The sequence below is a fragment of the Rhyacophila brunnea genome, unplaced genomic scaffold, assembly GCF_057557595.1.
Source record: "Rhyacophila brunnea isolate RB1 unplaced genomic scaffold, BYU_Rbru_1.0 scaffold_24, whole genome shotgun sequence".
NCBI classification, from domain to species: domain Eukaryota; kingdom Metazoa; phylum Arthropoda; class Insecta; order Trichoptera; family Rhyacophilidae; genus Rhyacophila; species Rhyacophila brunnea.
In genome coordinates, this window is record NW_028232904.1 from 11,140,096 (window position 1) to 11,163,654 (window position 23,559).

A 23,559-nucleotide genomic window follows, 5' to 3' on the forward strand; every position below is an offset into this window, starting at 1 on the left:
TCAGAATGAAAATTTAGTGAAAACCTTATTTTTCCATACCTTGACAAAGTTAAGAGCCCCGTGTGGGGGGGCCCTCTCGATTTGCAGTCCCTCCTGCCGCAAGCCTCTCTCGAAGACATCCCGTCTGATGCCGTGTGACAAGTTGCAGACATCTTTCGATGACTCCCAAACCAAGACAAAGTCCACGGTTCGGATGCCATCCGTGAAGTACAATGACGGGTGGCGTAGGGCGCCTTCTACTGGACCACTGTTAATATATAATGCAAATTAAAGTGATATTATTTATTATGTACTGTTATTTATGATTTTACATGATTGCTCATCTAAATGATGATAGTTCATTTTGAATACAGGACTTTTAAGCTCGTGACACTCATAGCGCTTGTACACGTGCATGGATTTACTGGCACCAATAGTGTAAAATAAACTATTGCGATAATAACTGTTTACATGCAAAAGTGCTGACTGTCTCGCCAATCTCATTCTTCAAGTGTAATATGGTGCTATTTGATAAGTTGTGAAAATGCTCTGCACGGTGTAATTTGTATTATTTCCGGCAGATTCACCACTATCGTTCAATTGCGCAGGTGCAGATATCGCACAATTTCCATCTATCGCTTGAAAAGTTAGAAGCCACTGAACTTCTTTGATCCATGCATGCAATCTTGCAACTTGCACGATAATACGTGTTTACACATGCATTTTCTTGTCAGCAGTAAATCCATGCATGCATGAACGGGCAATTATGCTATATCCCAGTTAAATACCGGGCGTGTAATCGCAGACATCTGCGGTCATACAGAATATGTGGCAGTGTGAATACGGTTCGCTGAGGCAGGATTTAATTGATCTTTAAAAACTAACCAACATCTTCTGTAGATTGTAGTCTTAGTTCAATAAAAACAAATACGTATGACTAACAAAGTTTAATGTGCGGCGGATCTTAACAGCCTACCTCCACCCTTCGCTACTGGCACAGGGTCTATGTCTTGACCCAATACGACAACGTCGGTCTTTATTTTATGCAGCCCTATCTTTTGTTTTCCTAGAGATTGGTTATGATTCAATTTGCTTTAGAAGACCACAGATGCATCTATTAGTGATAACTACCCTGCGTTTGATTTTACCACTCAGATAAATGAAATCATCTAGATAAAAATAAAAGTAATTAAACCTATTAGATAATATTATCTTTATACGAAGGATGTTAAAATTTCAAATAGTTTCAAGATCAATTCATTCAAAATAAACAACACGTCTTTCAATATTGACAGTGCATTTCGCGTACGGACTGGGTATTGAAAAGAAAATAAATAATTACAAACAGATTCTATAAATATCTGATTTAGTATTTTTGGATCGGATCCAAATCCATTGAAATATACTCCGCTCGATTTCCATTCAGATTTCCAGATACTCGTATCATGACGTTAACAGCTCGCAGTATTGAGATATCTTAAAATAAACAGTTATTACAAAAGACATTCACGTCGAATAACACGCTGGAAAATAGGTTACTAAGACTGATGATTAAATATACTGCAATATATCTGATAAACCGCAGAAAACATTTGAATACATTCACTGTCTGCATTGGAGGTATGTTGAACAAAACCGTCATTTACTAATGCAGATCTTCTAACAAGAATAAATATATCGACTGTGTTTAGGCAAAAGGTAGTAACCGTCGTTTTTCCGAATGTTATTTGATATTCACAACGTATACAACTAAATACATGTTATTTAAAAAAGATCTAAATTAAAAAGACCTCTCAAATATGCATCCAGGAAAAAGGAATCAACCCTCATTGTGAATGAAAGTGAAGATGAAAAAATAGTTACTAGGGCTGCGTCATTTTGCAATGACGATTTGCTTGTAGCAAACTTCACACTTATCGCCCGCATCTGTCAAAAATCACATATCGCATTGAGTTAATTCCATAAATTATTAAATGTGAAGATAGTTCTATAGATAAACCTTGAGTGGTGTATTCTTTAATATATTGACTATTTCAAACACAAAACATATTCGACTTGTACTGATACATAATTGTCTATTGCCACGTTAAATATTTCACATAGAAAGGCAGCCAAATATACCAAACTAACATTATTTAGAATATTTAAATGAACAATCATAAAAAATCGCAAATGCATCAAAATGAGCTGCCTCAGGTAGCTGGGCCATGTACATAGGATGCTACAGTATATCGTCTCTGTTCTGGCAGAACACACTAACTGGAGAATACTAGTTTTGAGTAATTTGACTTTGAAATTGTTAAAATGTTTGAAATAATGGTCTATCATGTGAGTTTATTAAGTAATCGTAAAAAGGATGACATTAAAATAAAGACTGTCTATTTATTCAGAAGGTTTTCAGACGGTAATGTTTGAAATAAGGAACTTTTTGGTACTAACTCAATATTTCATTTTTTCGAATTAGTGTCTTCTGCCAGAACAGTGACGATATAGTATACAGCAAGGGCATGGTTATTTAAAAAGAAAAAGAAAATGGTCGTTCTATCCGCATCATTTGAAATATGAAATTATAGTGCGATTTTTATATTGTGAGCAACACTAAATGTATAATGGAAGAACAGTAGTATCGATTTGACCTACTTTTTGCCTTGAAAAAACAAAATGATAAAGCATGCTCACCGGTCCTGCGAGAACATGATGGATTCGGCATCTCTCGACATTCCTGGAGTTAATTCCGGTTGCGCCAGTATTGCCGCGCACGGAATCTCGTCAGCCAGTCTTGTCGACGCGATGCTCTCATTGTCTCTGAAATATTTTTTTTCACATACAGTCAATCATCACAATATCGCATATCACAGATATCGACATTGGACCGAAAAATAGAGAAATAGAGGACACAGAAGACAGGTCAAAAATTCGTTTTCTAAGAACTATTGAAGATGCTTTGCTTGTATAGAAAACCAGGAGCCACTCCGAGTTGTCACTCTCTGGATAGTTTCATATTCTATGAAACGCAGTGGCGAGGGGTGGAGATAGACTGTTAAGTTTCGACATAAATATTGCACACTTTGTCAGTCAAACTTTTTTGTTTTCATTGAACTAAAAATACAATTTGCAGATGGTGCTGGTTAGTTTTTAAAATTTAAGGTGATTCATCAGTGAAACGCCAAATAATTTTCAACCATAGGTGCGACGAAATTTTGCACTCGCTCCTATTCGGAGAGTGAATGTAGAGCTGGAAACACGTCATTTTGCTTCGTGATGGCGACGGCCGTAATAATTCTTAAATCGTGTAAAGATTAAAACGTTACCCATTTACTTTAAAAAGAAAACATGTCAATGAATATATTATTATTGTTACTGATAAAACAATAAACAGAACATTAAATGGACACATGTTGGATTTATAAGACAAATTATATTTGGTTTGACATGCCTCATTTGCATCCGCGACCCGCAATCCGCGCATCGCCTAGCGACGATCTTTTTAGACCGTGTCTCAACTAAGATTTGGCCTTAATTAAGCCCTGCCTAACCAAACCATAATAGTTTAGGTATGCTATGGGCGATCCGACAAAAATAGTGCACGTTTTTTCAGTCATAATTATTTGATTTTGTTGAATTAAGAATGCATATTACAAATGTTGTTGGTTAGTTTTTTTAAAATTCTTTAAACCAGTGGTTTCCAAACTTTATGTTACTACGCCTCCCTTTATAAAAAATCTAATCTTGGCGCTTCCCCTCCTTTATTCAGACACCTTTTTAAATAGTCAACACTGTACTAATACAAAAAATATTATAAAAGTTTTTACTAGGTACCTACTTATATTATATTCATTTTTAAATTAATTTGTTTTTCACGCGATGAATGTGCTTGTTTATTAGCTCAATATAGTAGTCAATCCAATTTCATCATCGGGCGGTATGGTACTCTAATGTAGTGTTTCCTAAATTATACAGGGGAGTTATCGTTTAAGTATATCAATCATCATATAGATAACACATCAAATTGCAACACACAATCACATATTTAAAATATTTAATAGACCTGAAACAAAGCAGCGCCGCAGGTGACTTTTTTACTATTAATAAAATAATGTGAAAAGTGCATTAGCAAACTAACCGAGAACTCAGTAAATAGATTTTTGTTTGCTTCAATATATCTGGCATAGAAATCATTTGAAAGTGGAACCATGGCGAACTTTTTTTTTTGTGATTTTGATTTCCAAAGCTCCAATTTTTTATGAATGCCTTCACTTTGTCTTTTTAAATCAGTAAATGCGTTAGTGGTCCTTACTAGAGATGGGAAAACCGGTCGATTTTGAAGACTAAGTATACTTACTACCAGTATAAAAAAATACTTAGTATATAAACTTGTTCCAAAATACTTACTAGTATTTGGAATACTATATAGATCGTTTGGCGTGCGTATGCGACAAAAGTTTCATACTCAACTGAAACTAAAACCAACTCCATATTATTAGTATTTTAAAATACGTATCGGCTCAGGGAACTCAGACCGTGTATCGGCTTCAATATAATCGCTAAAAATACGCTGAGCTTCGCTTGTCGAAAAGTCCAATTTATTATAAAATTTTAAATTTATGAGTTGTTTTTCTGTTAGGTTACAATATTATTGTTAACAAAAATGAACAGTGATTTTTTTTAAATTGAGTGAAAACATGTTTTGAGCGGTATATAACAAGCCTAAGCCTGTGCGTCATCTCATCACTGTGCTGTGACACAAAATTTATGACCTATTATTATTCATACCGAGGGTATACTGACAGAAAGCATTAAGTCATTAAAACAAGTTCTGAGATAATCGCATTAATAGCTTATTTTTTTTTTCAAAGCTTTCTCCCACGTAGAATGTTTTATGTTTTATATATTTTTTTTCTACATTATAAAGAATAACCTTTTTGGCATACAAAACATAAGATTTGATGTTGATAAGTTGTATGGATATTTTTTTAAAAATGTAAATGTAATGTGACCGCTGACATAATGCATTCTGTCAGTAACTATTCGCTAACTTTGACATATTATTAGATAAATGACAATGCATTATTGTTATATTTTTTTATGTTAATGATTAGATTGGTACATAATAATACAAATAAAAATAATATTTTTAATGAAAATAACATTATTTATTTCAAATTAGAGAAATATAGAAAAAATACAATGAAAATAATAATAAATCACAATAATTTTTAAACAGATTTTTTTTAACGCTTTCGCTGCTGAATAGATAATGAGATTTTAATTGCCCCCTTTAAAATGCACGTTAATTACATCGATCGGCCGCCTGGTCATTACGCACCGTGTGCGTCTTCCGCGTCCAAAGTATTAATTAAATTATTTACCGTAAACTACAATAACATTTCTCTGAAGGGTATGCAGATTGGATAGTATGCTACATGTTACGACTAGCCTTAATTCTGATTGACATTCTTTGCATTTCCTTGCACTTGCACATTGCACTTATTCATGAAAACAATTAGATTAGTATTAATATTAAAAAAAAGAATGTTCATTATTATTCGTCGTTTTCGGCATCGGAATCATTTATATCGGGCTCCGGAAGTAAGTCTGGATGGCTGTTATTCTCGGCAGATAATTTTATTGTTGAAACCACCAATGAAAAATGTCCAGTATTACACTTTTTTCACACAAATCCTTTTTTTTGGCACAACTTATTTTTAATGGATTTTTATATTATAATTGTGGAATGTTTTCGATTTCTACAAAACAAATTTGGTTGATACGCGAAGCATTTCTAATTTTTAAAGCGTTTATTGTTTCGTACACATCATTAAAATTATATTTATATTGAATGGTAAATGGTTTTTCCTTTTCATATTTAAGACATTTCATTTTTAGCCAATTTACGCCAAGTTTTTATTTTTTATTAACTGATTCGATAAAAATTTGAGGTCATAAAAGTCAGTATATTTTAGCTCGCTTGCTTCGTATGGTTTCTTTTTCGAGATGAAACGAGACATTCAAAAATAATTTAGTCATTGGCACAATAAATCGACGCAAACTTTTGCCTGTTTTCTATGGCACTATGCATAGAATTGCATTCCATAGATTCAAGAAAAGAGCAGATACTTGCAAATTTCTATTATAGCCTCCACATGTATCGGAGAAGAAAGATATTTCAGTTACACTCGATGGAAGCTTCTTGAGATACCACATGAGACAACTTCCTATTTCGCAACTCCCTCGCTTTCCATTTATTTCGGTCCAAGCCAAACAAAATCCTTTATTCGGCTTTGGACCTTCGTAAATAGTTAAGTTAAACATATTTAATTTTCTTTTATAATAGAGCAGTGAAACCTCTGTGGATGGTATATGTAATACACTCTGAAGATCGTATGTTACAGTCATGAATAAGGAATCATTATTGGACATATCCTTATCTTTTTCTTTTTCAGAATGACATTCATTTTTCCTTTTCAAATTCTGTTTGACTGAAAGTTTGACTCTGAAAATCCTCTTCCATTATGATGTTGTCTTCGGGGCAACTTACTTTGTATTTATTACAAAATGTGCACTGGTCCTTTTTTGGTTTGAAAAACGATAAATTATAATTTTTGCAGAACACTCTATGATAGGTTATCTGTGTCAATGGTGATACGCCTTTTTCGGTGCAATAGTCTTTACACAGGCTATACATTTTGCAAATTGTTAATTTACTGTCTAAATATTACCTTATATATATGTCCTTTCTCGTGTAGTGACTCTCCATAAACGGGAAGGATTCTATGTGAGACTTTATATGGATTAAATTCTCATTGCTTGTTTTGTGAATAGGGGGATGTTTACCTCTACGATCGTGTAACGTAAACTGTACTCCCACGTCTTCTTGTCCTTTAAATGCGTGAATTACTGATCTATTCGAAATGTGTAAAGTACTCTAAAAAAAATTTCAGACTCTGACTTTTTGTCCACTCTTGAAAAAGAAATAACTCTTTAGTTTTGTCTGGATTTTCTTTTTTCATTCCTTGGTTTTCTATCAACGGGAATTTCAATCTCAACATTTTTTAGAATGTAATCTTTTTTGCGATCATAAGAACAACTCCAACACATCTTTAATATATTATGTTTAGCTCTTTGAGACGAAGCCATTCTAATAAATTCTTCAAATGGTTCAATGTATTGTTTCACTAATCACTAAAGACAGATGAATTAAAATTGCAAAGGTATGGCCTATGCCCTATGGTGACATCTATTGACAAAATTTGTACTGACAGAATGCATTATGTCACACTTAATGCATATGCCATGTTACAAGTCCTGTATTTTGTACACACATAACGCATTATAGGTCATATAATGCTTTCTGTCAGTATAAAAAAATAACAATATGACTTAATGCAGTTTCTATTTTCTTACCAGTATATCCTATGACTAAGTGCGTTTTAACAGAACGTAGAGCGTAAAATTCTAAGAATTTTGGCATTTAAAACAGAAAAACAGCAAAAACTCACTTAATGCGTTCTGCAAGTATACCCTCGATACATTCGAACGCAGTAGACTAATAAATTAAAATATACCTATATTCAAGTGCTATTTCGTTCGTGCGCATTTAATGTCAATAGTGTTGAAAGTCTACCAACTGGCGAGTGCACAGAACAGCGACTCGCGATGATATCATCACAAGTTTTTTGGAATAAGTTTATTGGGCCATAAATACTTAGTACGGGTAGTTTCATCCGAAACTTGAGTACACAAACTGGTGACAGTATTTCCAACTCACCTCTAGTCCTTACGAGATAGCCAGCGCGCTTCACAATAGTATAGAAGTGAGGTATTATAAAATTAGTCTCCATATTTCCAAACAGGTTTGCAAACAACCTTTTATAAGACTGTTTTTTTATGTAGTTTATAACTAGCGGCCGTTTTATAAACTATGCATTTGCAAACTGCAAACCTGTGGCTGCATTGTGTTAAACTGTTCGCGCCTCCCTTTGCAACACCCCTGGGGAGGTGCGCCTCCCAGTTTGGAAATCGCTGCTTTAAACCCTGCCGAAACCAAATCATAATAGATAAAAATATTCTTCTATCTATAAAATATTTTTTGACTATTATCTATGGCTTGGATTAGGCAGGGTTTAATTGAATTTTAAAAACTAACAAACACTATCTACACATTGTAGTCTTAGTTCTATAAAACCAAATACGTTTGACTGACAAAGTTAAATGTGCACTATTTATGTTGGATCTTCTTAACAGCCTACCTCCACCCTTTGCCACTGATGAAACGTCATTAACATAGAGTTGTGAATTTCCTATTAGGGAAAATATGTAACAATACTCACTTAAGAGCATCATGCCAATCGGTAATCAAAAACATTTTTTTAAATCACTTAAAAAAACTATAATTAAAACGACATAACTTCCAAGTACAAAACTGATATTTTACTGCAAATATTTTATCACCAAATTTCATTTTATGTGTCTTATATGGAAACAAAATTTCGACTGACAACACAGCCCTACCCCACATTTAGCGTAACCCCTGTTGACCCGCCCTTCCTTAGAATTAGACAATGAAAATAATCAATACTGACCCCTACAGAGACAACAATAGATACCGATTTGCAGTGTCATCGCCGTCAGTAGTTGGTGCTTTACGATAATTGAGTGTTGCAAAGCTTTCATAGTAATTAATGGAAAAATAATTATATTCAAAAAAATATGTATTGATTTTTCTGCACCCATGTCTACTCCAAAACATAAAATATGCCCAAGTACCAAAAAAGTCAATCATCATCCAGTATTGATCCGTTGCTAGATGAAGGCTTTCCTTAGCTACTAACACTTAGCTACCACATACATTTACCCATCTTGATGAGTTCATTGATTCAGCCGGTAAGGTTATTTAGCCGTGGTCATTTAGCGGTTATCTACTCGCCGAGCAATATTCCCATTTCATTGGCTCGACGACCTCTATGACATTGCTGAGTCTTATCTATTGATTTCTTTTGTGGTCTATTCACGTTATGCCCAGCATGCAACATTTCTTAAGATGTGTCCATGTTTTATATGCATATGTCAGCACTGGTAGCACACATTGGTTGAACATTTCACGCTTTAGGCACATTGGGAAGTTACTCTTGAAGATATTATTCAGATGAATGTGCTCTATGCCAGTTTAGTTCTGAGAGTAACGTAATGGGGTGGACATGTCGCTCGGCGAGAGGACAACCGCTGGACAAATGCAGTCATATCGTGGTACCCATGTGGCACTAAACAACCACAGAGACACTCTGAAACCTACTCATATAGTTCAGTGGATGTACGTGGCAGCAATGAACTTGGGACCGAGAAAAATGGAAGACCAGCCAAACTTTCTATTTGGTGGCGACTATGGACGGGAGACCAGTCGACAGTGCCTACATGTCTCAAGGGTTTTAAAGGAATAAACACTTATTTGTTTTTCTTTCCTAATTTTTTGTGATTGTTCATCTAAATAATAATAGTTTGGTGTGTGTGTGTGTGTATAGGTATATGGCTGCCTATCTATGTAAAATAATTGATGAAGTATGTCCTTTCACATGCAGTTACAACTACATTTTAATTATAATGTGAATGCTTTGGTTTTAGTACAAGTTCTAAAAGTTCCGTGTATTAAATGGCCTATGTCATTATCATCATGATTATCAGATTATCAGCAGGGGTCGATTCACTGCTGGATGAAGGCCTCCTCTAGCTTCTTCCCCTCCAAAAATTCAGATATTTGTTTTATTTGAGCATTGTTATGTTAAGGGGTTCCGCTCACACGGCATTTGAAGACGTATAAGTGTACCGAAAGTAAATAAAAGAAAACACTGAATAAAAATTATTGATTCATTCAACAGATTACTTACAATATACAAAAAAAGCAAACACACTTGTGAATAATACTCAATAAAGATTCAGTCGCGAACAACCACCGGCACTTTATATTTTTTATTTATATAATATTTGTCGCAATCATACCACTCGGTATTAAATGAGCGACACATTTTAATAATATGTATCGTCAGTCCAGTAAAAAAGTCGGATCTGAAATTTTGTAATTTTCGGATTATTACGTAAAAGTTATTTAAACACTTTAAACATTTATACCACAATCACAGTTTTTTTTGTTTGTTTGAAAAATTTCGAGATACTCAAGTTAAAAATGACGGATCTACTGAGATGTCGAACAATGATGATGAACAATGTCGGTTCTTACCAACCGACATTGTTGGCTGGGTGTGGGTGAGCAAGATGCGTCGGATCTGACAGTTGCTGCTATGTTCACCGGGCAGACGGATGTTTTTATAAACGTTTAGAAAAGTTTCTATAACCCGTATTTTTATTCATTATGGCAAGCAATAGGTCACAAAGGATATTTGATGAAACATCTTTGATTGCTCGTACTGAAAAATAGCATTTTGCAGATCCGACTTTTTTAATAGGGACCGACGGTATGTTTTGTTGTCAAAAAAAAAACAATAGAGCGATAATGATTTTCAGCATTTCCTCAATCATAACAAGATCAGTAGGGTCTGTTATAATTGGTTTATTGCGACAATATCTCTTGTAATATATGGACTGCATTTGTATAAATTGGAAGGACAATGCATGAATCCTCACTCACTCGTCGAGTCCGTCACGAGACGCACTACTATTGTCACGAGTCCTTCACTTGACGTAGTCAAATGTCATTCAACTCGAATCAAGTCTCTCAGTTCATTAATATAATCAATCTCTTGATCACATCGACCTCACCAGTACATCTATATCCGCGATTATTATCTCACGCTGTCATCTTTATTAAAGTATTACTGTATTCTTGTATCGATCAATAAATTCTCCTCTCACAAGAACAAAGTAACGGCGACCTTCTATCTCCTCCTCATCATTCCCAAATTATTGATTTTACAAATAATTACTTTAAGATGTGCAATAAAATATTTATAAAGATTGTAATAAGTGCGTAATGGAAAAATCTGTGCGTGTTGAGCGAAAAAAGGCAGCTAAGTAATTCAAATTCATGAATCTTGAATCAGATAGATGCAGGTTGGAGTCCAAGCATGTAATCTGTTCTATAAAGAATGTGACATTCTTAAACCTTGTGAATTATTCGTGATATAGTTTATTAAATTATCAGAAAGTGCAAGTACGAACACTAAAATTTGTAAAGATCCAGACGCCAGCTGGAAATCAAGGTAAGTACCTAGGGGCGGCAGGTTATATAAAAGTATGGTGAGGCGGGCTGGTAATCAATTTGTGGCAAAATTTCCACGTTAACATTATATTATATGGGTACGTTATAATGACCAAAGTAAATCCTCCGTGATGCCCTGAATTTTTTTTATCGCGTCGCTATTTCTTGTAAGTTGTCAGCTATTATTGGTCTGCTTCATTCAGTTGTATGAGAAAGCCGATTCCTTGCCCCTCTTTTTATTTAATACCTCTATGGTAACTACTAATTCCAAATATATCTTTCCCCATGAAAATGTCTCCAATTCAATATCAAAAATCTAATCTAAAATCGCAACATGCTACCCTGCTAATTTACAAGCCCTGCCCACAAAGAAATGTTTCAAATATTATCACAAAAGCATTTTTACACAATGCGCTTTCCGAGCGCACAGCATACCTGGTTTCAAGGTCACTTACTTGTCCCAAGACAAGGCCTCATTACTTTGCCGAGACCCGGCGAAAACCTTACAATTTGTTAATTTCCCCTTCGCCTTTACCCGCATCTTACGGGTGATGTTAGTCCTGTTGAAAATAAATTAGTTAAAAATTTGCCACCGAGTTGGAAAGTCACCCCAAACCGGGCGGGAATTTAACCCGCACCTCGTGGCTTCTCAATATGATGCAACTTCCACGCTTACATCTCTAAATATACCGAAACAAAAACAAAACGATTCAGTGACACAACGAAATAAATACAAAGTGAATCCCATAATACCCAGCAATGTAAAGTTAACCTACCCATCAGTGATACAGTGCCACGCGACATCTAAAGCCCCTCTCAAAATAATGTAATAATGTCCCATGTTTGAATAATTACAATAAAACGCAACTCTGCGCGGAGTTAACAAATTAAAATCTGTGTTATTAATACTATGCTTTTCGCCAATATCTATAATGTGTCACACAAATCCCCACAATATCTATCTGCCACATAACAAAATACCGGAACCGAAGAGACTTCACACGCCGGAGTTTCCAGGAGGTACTAGTACCGATTATTGCTACCTATGTTAATTCAAACCACAAAAGCGAGTCGCTAATATCTGTGAAATTTGAGAAGTGCTTCAGTTGAATAACTATTAGTTAATGCAGGTGCGTAAATTTTGTAAATGCTTAAATGGAAACTCGGCTATTTTTGGTAGTATTGAATACAGTGCCTGATAATTATCTTAGAAAACGGGAGCATCCGTTGTTTGTTCTCCCAAGATGCAGAATGCAGTAATGCCAATTGTGAGGGCAATAACTATGTTCAATCAAATCACTTCAGCTATTGATATATTCCACTTACGTGAGGTGAGTTTGGGTGGAAGTTGTTTTATAAGTTTTTAAGATAGGGTCGGGTCGACTTAGTTAACTCGGTGTGAGTTTTTACTTATGTCATGTCGCGAATGTTTTGAATTTATAATTTGTGATGATTACTATGTGTAAAATAAATAATTTGAATTTGAAACCACATTGGCCGGAATTCGATGGATGTGGGTTTGTCTCCTGCATGGCAACATATTTTTAATCGATATACACTTTTTTGTTATTGAAGTGTTGTCATTCATAACACATTTTTTAAATGTGTAGCTTTAAATATCAAATTTAATATTTGTCATTTTTTCATTCAGTTATAGTATGTATGTGATAAAATATTGGTTGGGCATGACTGCTTCACACATACAATCTAAATATTGATTTAGAGAAGCAACAAGTAGGCACTAACATAGTGTAAATATTTACATAGCTATGCTCATGAAACACTTTTGTTATTTCATTTTAATAATACATTTATTTGTTTACAATTCAAACTTTCTACATCCATTTTTTCAATGTTCAGTATTTTTATTTGGAGTTAGATTTGCTGTATTTTTTAGCTCCATAGGTGGACCATACCTTCTTTCTACTGGTGCTACAACCTTATTTTATTTATGGCGGATCTTAACAGCCTACCTCCACCCTTCGCCACTGTTATGTATTGTACCCTCCTAAAATAATAGAATAAAAATAGATTTTTGCACAGTAAATAAAAATGTACAGTTGCAATAATCAACAAAGTTGACAACATTGACAATCTGGCAACGTATGAGTGAATGAATGAATGTGTTAATAGCTTACCGTTCCGTGTTCATGTCAACGGACATGGTGTCACCGAACATGCTCAGAACCGACATCGCCTGCAGGTCTTCAGCGCGATTTCTCTTTTCTTCTTTTATTATTCCATCCTGCCAGAAAAAAAAGACATTTTGTTTACAGCAAATCACACAACTACAGTTCAGTCATACAATTATTATGGTCTAAGGGCCTTATGCATAGTAATACCTACGATTTTTGGATAAATGAAATAAGAGACGCCTAATGCACTGCGATAAATAGTCCAGTAGCCATAACTCGGGAAATTCAACGTGTCGTGTATGAAAGCATGCAAAAGAATATCGTCGCTGTATTTTAAATACCAAAGGTTGGTATGACTTCAGTGGGGTATGCCTTGATGCCAGATCAGGTGTGCTTCCATTTGAAATGCTGAGTATGTCGACTATCCATGATAGCTCTGCCAACAAATCCTACCTCTAACCTCTCCGTGGGGGTCCCTAGGCAATGCAGCATGCTGTAGCAGAGCAGATAGAGGAGGGTGCAAGGCGAATCACCAGCGCCTAAAAACTGGTACATTCTGGCTACGGGGAGGAAAACCCCTACAGAAAACCAGGGCATGTTCACGGGCCCTAAGGTGGCAGCCCCACCAGTGAACTCGGGTGCTGTGGGATGATCACCTGCACACCCTAAAACAACAGATTAATCCAAGCACAGGGAAGCCTCGGACCCCCGTTTCCATCTTGACGACCTCGCCTGAATTCGGTAAACGATTTTGTTTTGGAACCTACAATATCCGTACTCTAAATGTCCCTGGAAAGGCCGAGCATCTAACAGAAATACTTTCTCAATACAAGTTAGATGTTCTCGGGATCAGTGAGTGCCGACTGGCATTGGCGAGAAGTTTATTCGTGGGTTTCGTCTATTGTACTCCGGACACGCCACATTGCGACGTAGTGGAGTCGGATTGCTGATGTCCAAGGAAGCTTGCAAGTGCCTCACCAGCTGGGAACCTATCTCCGAACGTCTACTCCGCGCTACTTTCAAGACCAAGTCGGGCTCCATCACTTTTCTGCAGTGCTATGCTCCCACAGAGGCTGCTAGCGATGCAGATAAGGATACATTCTACGAAAGTTTGGCGGAAGCCGCTGGAAATATCCCCAGCTGTGATCATGCAGTTATCCTTGGTGATCTTAATGCCAAAGTAGGATCTGACCCCTCGCGTGGACCCTTTGTGCTGGGAAAACATGGCCTTGGCCAAATGAACGATAATGGTTCCCGTCTGGTAGATTTTGCCTCAATGAATGGTCTTGTGATTGGTGGTAGTCTTTTCCCTCATAAGACCATCCACAAATATACATGGACATCGCCAGACGGTAATACAAGAAACCAGATCGACCACATTTTGGTCAAAGCGAAATACCGGCATGAACTGCTAGACGTGCGGACATATAGAGGTGCAGACATCCACAGTGACCACGAACTCTTGGTCGGGAAATCCCGTATAGACCTCAAACGAGTCCCAAAACCCAAAAGGACGGTCAGACTCGATGTGGAAAAACTGAAAAGTACCCGTGTGCGTGCAACCTATGAGCTGGAGCTGCAGAAGCGCTTATATGATGCTAGAACTCTCACGTCTTCCATCGACTCGGATCCCTTAGAAGGAAAATGGATATTATTCCGGGATGCTATAATGAGCTCCGCAACTACTGCATTAGGAGAGCGGCATACGCACAGACCGGACTGGATGTCACCTCATACATGGGAGATGATTGAGAAGAGGAAGCTCCTGAAAGAATTGCGAGACAATGGTACATACGACCCACAGCGCAGCGCGGAATACCAGACAATGGACCGCGTGGTAAAGCGTTCTGCCCGCCGCGATAAGCGCCGACGCCTGGATGACCTCATTCGGGATGCGGAATCTGCTGCCTGCAAGAATAATCCAAGTGCTCTCTTCCGCATCACCAGAGCAATTTGCGGTAAGAAACGTCCAGTGGTCACTGCATTACGCAACTCTGACGGAGTGACAGTCACCGAACCTGCAAAGGTCCAGGAGCTATGGCGCCAACATTTCAGTGATGTCCTGAATCGCCCACCTCCATTGCATCCCTTCGATATTCCGTCGGAGATCACTGCCCTCGGAATCACTACTGCATCGGGATTCTGCGAAGATCCTCTGACAACTGCTGAAGTTAAAGAGGCTGTCAAAAGACTGAAGCGCAGGAAAGCTCCTGGAGATGATGGCATCCATGCAGAATTTCTGCTCTGCGGACTGAGCGCTGTATTGCCGTCCTTGTGTGACCTTCTGCACGAGGTGTGGGAAAGGGAGCAGTGCCCCAAAGCCTGGAGGGATGGTACCGTTGTTACTCTGCACAAAAAGGGTAACCCACAAGACTGTAATAATTACAGAGGAATCACTCTCCTCAGCGTTCCCGGGAAGGTGTTGGCGCAGATTCTCCTGTACAGGATTAGAAGTCCCATGCTGGACGTTTTGCGTGCGCAGCAGAGTGGATTTGTCCCGGGGAAGTCCTGCTCAGAGCATATTTCAACTCTCCGAAGCCTTCTGCAACAGTACCAAGAGATGAATATACCTGTCGCCTGCTGCTTCGTGGACTATGAAAAGGCATTTGACAGTCCTCATCGTGAATCTCTGTGGCAAATTCTGCTAGGATATGGTGTCCCACGGAAACTGGTCGCCGTGATAAGTGCTCTCTACACCAATACAGAGTGTCGCGTGAGAGCAGCCGGAACATCCTCTGACCTCTTTGAAATCACGTCAGGAGTCAAGCAAGGATGTGTACTTGCGCCCTTTCTTTTTATCATCATGATGGATTTCATAATGCGTAAGACGGTTTGCCCCGACAGTGGGATACGCCTACATCATGATGACACAAGCGATCTATGCGAAGAAAGACTGTGCGACTTGGAGTATGCAGACGACGCAGTCGTGTTTGACTCGACGATCGAGAGGTTGGAGGTGACCGTGAACAGGCTAGCCGCGAACTCGATGCGTGTGGGTCTTCATCTGAATGCCGCTAAGACCAAATCCATGTGCAGTGCTGCTTGCATCGACGCCGACACTCCTCTGCGGGTTTCTGGTCTGCCCGTCGAGCTGGTGTCCAGATTCAAGTACTTGGGTGCCACGGTTGCCGATGATGGTGGTATTTCTAGTGAGCTTGGAATCCGCATGGGTGTGGCGGGCTCTGCGTTCAACCAACTTGGAGTCGCATGGAGGTCAAGGCTGTATTCTGTGAGGACCAAATGTCGTTTGTTTAACGCGTGCGTGCTACCTGTGCTCCTGTATGGCTGTGAGACATGGCATCTTACTAAGCTTCAAGAGTCACGGCTTTTGAGCTTTGAGAATCGATGTCTCCGCAGAATCTTAGGGGTACATTGGTACGACCGCGTTACAAATATCCGAGTTCGTGAGCAGACACAACAGCCTTCGGTGATTGAAGTTATCACGAAGAGACGATTCACATGGCTGGGACATGTATTCCGGATGCCACCAAAGAGTGCGGCACTTCGTACCCTTGTGGCACAGCCTCAAGGGTTCCGTCGCCGTGGCCGGCCCTCCCTCACCCTGCAGCGATGCTACAAAAGCGACCTACGTGCTGCAGGTCTGACATGGCGGGAGGCACAGGAGTTGGCGATGGACCGAGGGAAGTGGCGCCAACTTGTGCTTGCCCTATGCCCCAATGTTGGGACGTGACAGGGTGAAAGAAGAAAGAAGAAGATTTTAAATACCTCCTATGTGGTTTGAGTCATATTCTGAGATAATCGAAAAAAACTGTTTTAAAAATTAATCATTAATGATATATTATGTATAAATGTTTTCACATTTTTTATAGACCCTAATCATAAATTAAAATTGTATAATCATATTTTTTTTTATAATATATTTATTATTAAATGGTAAAATCATAGGTTTTTCCATGTTTTTATCACGTAGGATAAGCTATTTTCAAAATGCGTTTTTCGCTGTATTCCGTATAACCGAACAGTACCAAAGTATTTATTAATACATAGAATTATCAAGTTTATATGATTCAACAGAAAATTTAAAAACGTGGTATATAAAAATCCTTTTTATCTTGTAACTATTTTATTTCATCTTGGAAGAAAAAAAATGCGCATTATTAATATACAGCGACGATATGCTAAAGGTCATATTTTAAATATTGATTAACACATTCGCGGACACAAATGTTAGTTGATACATGTTGGTGATATGACACATTAAAATTTTTATTTTTTAATTTCTCGATGTAGATATATAGAAATGAGTTATAGACACCATCTAATCGAAATTAGTACGCACCGTGATACAAATAGCAGGGAACATATTGTTTTAATCCAATATACGACTTTTATAAACGTCGTGTCGTATTCCGTTCTACAGTACAGGACGTCAATGGACGTCGTGTCATATCACATCTCACAAAATACGACGTTTATAGACGTCATGTTGAAGAGGACCTTGTGAATTCCAATATCACGGGGGAAAATTGAATTTTCTATATTTACCGTCTGATTTATTTGATTTACAGTTTGGACATGTATTTTAAGGTGCTGAATACTAATTGGAAGTAAAAATTTTGAGTAAAACATTTGTCACATTTGTTGGAAGCCTATGATATACCAAGAAGGTGGTCAAAATTTTAATTTACAAACTATAATTATTACCAACTGATTTAATTGATGTTCAGTGTAGTTTTATACAAAAGTGCATAGTTTATCAGCAATGCCGCTGTACTAAAAGGTCTCAGTCGGGACATGTAGTATCTATTTGTTAGTGACAGTAGTTGACTCATTAATATATATTAGTGTCCCAACCTTTTTTGGTTGTCTGAACCAATGAAACATTTTACAAAACAGATTCAAGTTGTAGTTTTTTCACAAGTTTTTACAAAGTTTTGCGGAATCCTAATGGTTGGTCCAAACCAAGATACATCTGTCTCCACACAAATTTCCATGAACAACCACTTGTTTGAAACCAACTCACATCAACACCTGCAAATGTTACTAGTCTACATTGTATAAATTTGCGCACTTTAACAAAAAAAAAACATTCCAAATTGACTGCTGACTAGATAATTACTAATTCGAGGGCTTAGTGTCAAACAACACTATCTACAAAAGTGCAACTTTACAGGAGAGCCAAAAATCGTTATTTTAGATTCTTGTAACTCAACAAGGGAAATGTTTATTTAAAACCTAATGTTAATATTTTATAATTTATTGTGTATTGTACATTTATCTTGCTTATGATGATGTTAAAATTCATAGGGATAGTTTTTAAAAAATATGAAAATATGGGTAACTTATGTAGTTAGCGTTAAACTTTACTGACGATTTAATAAGAAATTAGAAAAGATTGACATAACGTTGTTTGACTATCATGTAGCCGTAAATGTAAAATAACGTTATCTAAAAAAAAAAAAAAAACACTTTTTTTGTAGATAACGTTGTCTGACTTTAAGCACTCGAATTAATTACTACATTTAAATAGCATGCTAATTATATTTAATGGCCACCTAATCGTCACCTTTAGCGTACAACAGGCCATGTGTCATTACTTATGAAAGTATTTTTACACATATTTTCCATCCGCAGTGGAATACAAACAGATATTTGTATCAAAATGTTGTTTTTATACAATGTTCACGGACAGATGTATCTTAGTATGGACTAGGTTTTACATTCTTCTTACTACATGTAATGATTGGTTGTGACTGAGATAATACTGTTATGCTAACCGAAGCCGTAACTTACATTACGTCTCATCACAACACACGGAGATGATTTTAAAAGAACTATTACTGTCACAGAGAAGAAATATACCAAACAAATACACTTCTAATTGATTACTGTTTATTTCATTGCATTGTTACATACAAAAAGCTGATAAGGACAGAGTTGATATTGATGTTGACAGTAGTGATGGGCAAAAGTAACAGGTAATCGGTTTGCAATTGAAATAATCAGCAAACAAATATTTACAGTTTAAAATATTATTCAAGTGATCTTATTCCAAAATATGTGCTGACATACAAAATGCTGAAGATTGAACTAATGCAGCTGCACTGGTGATCAAGTTTAGTAAATTCACTTCAAAGTTAAATACACGATTATAAATTCTATATCAAGGAGCGGCAACGCGGCACTGGCTCTAGGAGGATATTAACCTGATCCGTGCCACAGACGAATTAACTCGCCAAAGCATGTATGTCGCATCAGGCCACGGACGAATATATTCGCGGGTTCTTGTAAACGTCATAACTTCTGAATAAACATTTTGTGTATATTTTTTAACAATATTTATCATTTTAGTGTGAAAATATTCACGATAAACTTGATAAACATGTTGTGTTGCTAAGTTTTCACAAATATTTATCATCATCAGGGGCGCGACAACCCGTTGTGGGTCCTGGCCTCCTCCAACAGCTCCCTCCACCTGTCCCTATCCAGAGTGGCCGCTTTCATTTTTTTCCGAAAATAGCTGGCCTACGAGTGTCCACCTAGTAAAAATTGGCTGGCAGTGATAAGGTTAATTTGTTGTGCATGCTAGACGAAGTAAGAAAAAAAACATGATGTGAAGAATACTACATTGTATTTAATTTTTTTCTGTTAAATATTACAAATCCTAATAAAATCATACTATTGTTCTCATATCATAATTATTCTGTAGTAAGATGGCAAAACATGATATGTCCGTTATTTTGGCAAATTGAGTTGTGTATACGTTTGGACTCATCTCAGTGGGATCTATAAGATATAAAATAGGTACAGTACTCTCTCAGTAATCCGCCACCCCAAAAACCAGACAAGTGTCCAATTAGTGAAAGCGGCGGATTATAGTGCATACATACAAAATATATGGTAAAAATTAAAACAGGTATTTCGTAAAAAAAGTTTTTTTTATTTGAGAAATTTGTACTAGCAAATTACGGTTTTATTTATAATCAAAATCAAGTATTTACTAAATTATACATATTTATAAACTAAGTTTATTAACTAAATATTAAACAGTAAATCACTTGATACAACCAGTTGTTCAGTGAGGCAGAAATTCTTGAATGACTTAGAATTCCTGGCTTTCCCTATGACCAAAAGCTTCATTTTGTGTGTCCCGGTTGCATTGGAGCACGGCATAATTATTGTGATGCGGTCCTTGGGCACTTTCCTCCCTGGTACATTACTTTCTTCGTGAGGAACGTACGTTTTACGAAGGAGAAGTTTCCAAAATAAACCCGTCTCATCTGCGTTGTATACTTGTATGCGGCGGACTACTGAATTTAACAATCAAATACAGGTGAATTGTAGAACTTGATTTTGTGCTTTCAACTAGTAAAAATAACGGCGAATTATAGTAGTTGTCAGATAATCGAGCTGCGGATTACTGAGAGTACTGTATAACGTTTCATAGATAAGTTGACAATAATAAAATCTAGGTTCTACTATGCGTTATATGCAACAAAAAACATGATTATATGCACTTAAAATCAGTAAAATAAGTATGCACTAAAACCAAAAAAATATGCAGTTAAAAATTTACATTTTTAGGGGGAAAAAATATAAATACCCACTTCACCCAATATTACTGATAAAAAATCGAATAACAAATTAATAATCTCAATCAATATAATACAATAACAAAAAACACAAATAATCGATATAAAGTTAATCAATTACAATTTTAAAAATAGTTTGTTTACAAGTACAAATAATTGAATAAGAATTAATGATGTAAACTATACACAACTTTAAAAAACAAAAACGACACACTTAACTAGGTACTATTCCTAAATACTACATATTTAATGTTTTATTTTCTCCGAAAAAAAGTTACAATATTGTGCTCTGGCATTAAAATTTTCCGCATATCTGTCAGTATTTTGTTTATATGCGAAAAACGACCTCTCAACGTCCACACAGGTGATTGCGCAAAATTTAAATAAAGGTGCCCGAGTTGACTTCACTTTTTCTGATAAATCCACAGCTCGAGGATGCCATTAAAAATGCAAGTGCATCTAAACTATCTACCTACCTAATTTAGTAATATTTCGACAAAATAATTAAAAAAAACTAAAATAATTAATGCAAAAGCCCTAAAATATGCATTTATTTATGAAATATGCACTAATGTCTCAAATATGCTCTAACGTCTCAAATATGCTCTAACGTCTCAAATATGCATTTATATGCACAATAAAATTTTATTTTTGGAAATGCGTCTTTCAAAATGGATTTCTGTGCAAGTCTCATAGCTGTGCATACATCCTAACAAAACATGCACTAGCATATAAATCCGGGCCCTAGTTATATGCAAGAAACACGGCTTCATTTTGCGGAACAATAGCCGCTCTCTATATATCATTACTCCGAGTATGAATCATATTTTTTTGGATTGCCCAACACTAGTTGACAATTATAGGGGAAACTGATAAGAAATTAGTACATTTCGAATAATATTTATGCGTTATAATGCATTTGAAGTTTGATTTATTATCATTAATACTTTAATTATACCAGAATGAGAATGTAACAGTCAGCCGCTCGCTATTCGGGTAAATAGTATTAAGTGTTTAATCTACGAGTGCGTACACAAATCTGACAGCTATCTTAACAATTGCGTATTTTAAACAGACATCAAATAAAGTTGTATTCCTGCTCGCCTGGTGTAAACGCCTAGTGAACAAAATCCACAAAACAAGTTTAAACTACAAGAGGTAGAATATAGAAGACTGCAAGCGAATGCTCTGGCTCTTATTTTACTTTTATTATTACTTGAAGAACAACCTATTCATGTTTAATTTGAGGCACTATTTTTCATAAAGTGTCGATGACATTGAGCTACTTTACATGCTGCTAGTCGGCGAGTTTAAAAGTGGGCGAGTCAGCTAGTGCGATTGTGATGATGACACACAAAACTTTCCACTCGCTCAGAAGCCAACAAGCTAGTGAGTTGAAACCGTCATTTTTGGTACTATTTTGACAGGACGTATTGAGTAGTTGGTTTTTTTACCGGGAGGTCGCCGCTATCGCCCTACTGCGCAGATGCAGATCGGCACACACGTCAGCGTGTAGCATGTAAAGTAGCCCGGCTTTCCAACTTTTCTCGGTAGATTTTTTACAATCTGCTTGTTACTGGGCGAGTTTACAAGCAGATTGTAAATTCGCTGGCTTGTAGCTTGTAAAGTAGCTCAATGTCATCGACGCATAATAAACATCTAATGATTCAAATGAAATATGATTGTCTTGAAAGATAGACATATTTCTGTTACAAGTAACTAATTTTTTATTCACTTTTAATTTATCAATCATCATAGTTTTTTTTTTTTTTTTAAAACCATGTCAAACTAAATATCAAAAGTATGCATCGAAATATTAAAGGAATAAATGAGGGCTCTGGTTTCATAACTCACAATCTCCGTCAATCGTTATTCTTGGCAAATTGAAAAAACCCCTTTCTCCTTACAATTTAAAATGAATAGTGTGATTAATGTTGTATTCAATGCATTATCGGTAAAGAAATAGGCTGTTATAAAAAAAATGTTAACTTCTGCTAGAAATACAAAATATCTTAAATTTGAACATGCAACAGACGTTTACACCATCACAGATAAACAAAAACTGTCGGCCATAACAGTTTAATGTGGCACTCTTATTGGCTGGAATGGAAGTTGTCAGTTTAGAATGTAAGTTTTGAAAATAAATCATATTTTCACATTCGTTTTACATAGGAGTTTGTGTGTTTAGATTGTTACGTCATATTTTCAATGGACGGTGTGAATATAAAGAACAATGCTGTATTCATAACTCATTTTTGGTATATTGTGGAGTTTGTGAGTTATGAAACCAGAACCCTCAAAAGTATCTTTTGTTTTTTATACCTACCTACTATATTGTAATAATATTTAACAATTTATGAATAATATAGTACTTAGTTATGTCGTTTTTTAATTCACTGAGAAATTAGATGACTGAGATATAAACTAATACAATTATTTACTGGGACTATTTACACTTTAAATATCGCTTCGTTAGAATTCTGTCAGATTCATCAGACACCTACTCCTAGCACAGAGGCAGGACATCAACTCAGAATCAACTTTTTTACACGCTTATGATTGTAATTATTATAGTAAAAATACAAATATACGACATAAAAACTCTATGCTTGCACTCTAAAAATAAAACCTTCAAATAAATATTACTTAACATACATAACTGAAAACACCTCAGATATTTATA

General features: G+C 36.2%; 1 protein-coding gene and 1 long non-coding RNA gene across 11 annotated transcripts in view; one reads left to right on the forward strand and one right to left on the reverse strand.

Annotated features, from left to right (window-relative positions):
* The window catches only part of LOC147069029 (uncharacterized), a 277,283-nt gene extending 273,564 nt beyond the window's left edge, over nucleotides 1-3,719 (forward strand). The window contains exons 3-4 of the long non-coding RNA XR_015071279.1: nucleotides 1,600-2,205; nucleotides 2,462-3,719. This is a non-coding gene — a long non-coding RNA (uncharacterized LOC147069029). The remainder of the gene's footprint in view (nucleotides 1-1,599; nucleotides 2,206-2,461) is intronic.
* The window catches only part of LOC147069031 (anoctamin-1-like), a 66,153-nt gene that overhangs the window by 37,042 nt on the left and 5,552 nt on the right, over nucleotides 1-23,559 (reverse strand). For 7 of the 10 annotated variants that reach the window (XM_085951694.1, XM_085951693.1, XM_085951692.1 and 4 more), the window contains exons 3-5: nucleotides 13,327-13,433; nucleotides 2,659-2,784; nucleotides 40-247 (exon numbers count right to left, since the gene is read on the reverse strand). In XM_085951694.1, the coding sequence (XP_085807820.1) occupies nucleotides 40-247; nucleotides 2,659-2,784; nucleotides 13,327-13,433 (441 nt within the window). Of the gene's footprint in view, nucleotides 1-39; nucleotides 248-2,658; nucleotides 2,785-13,326; nucleotides 13,434-19,077; nucleotides 19,175-23,559 lie in introns of those variants that run through there. The other 3 variants (XM_085951697.1, XM_085951700.1, XM_085951701.1) reach the window with 3 other exon arrangements.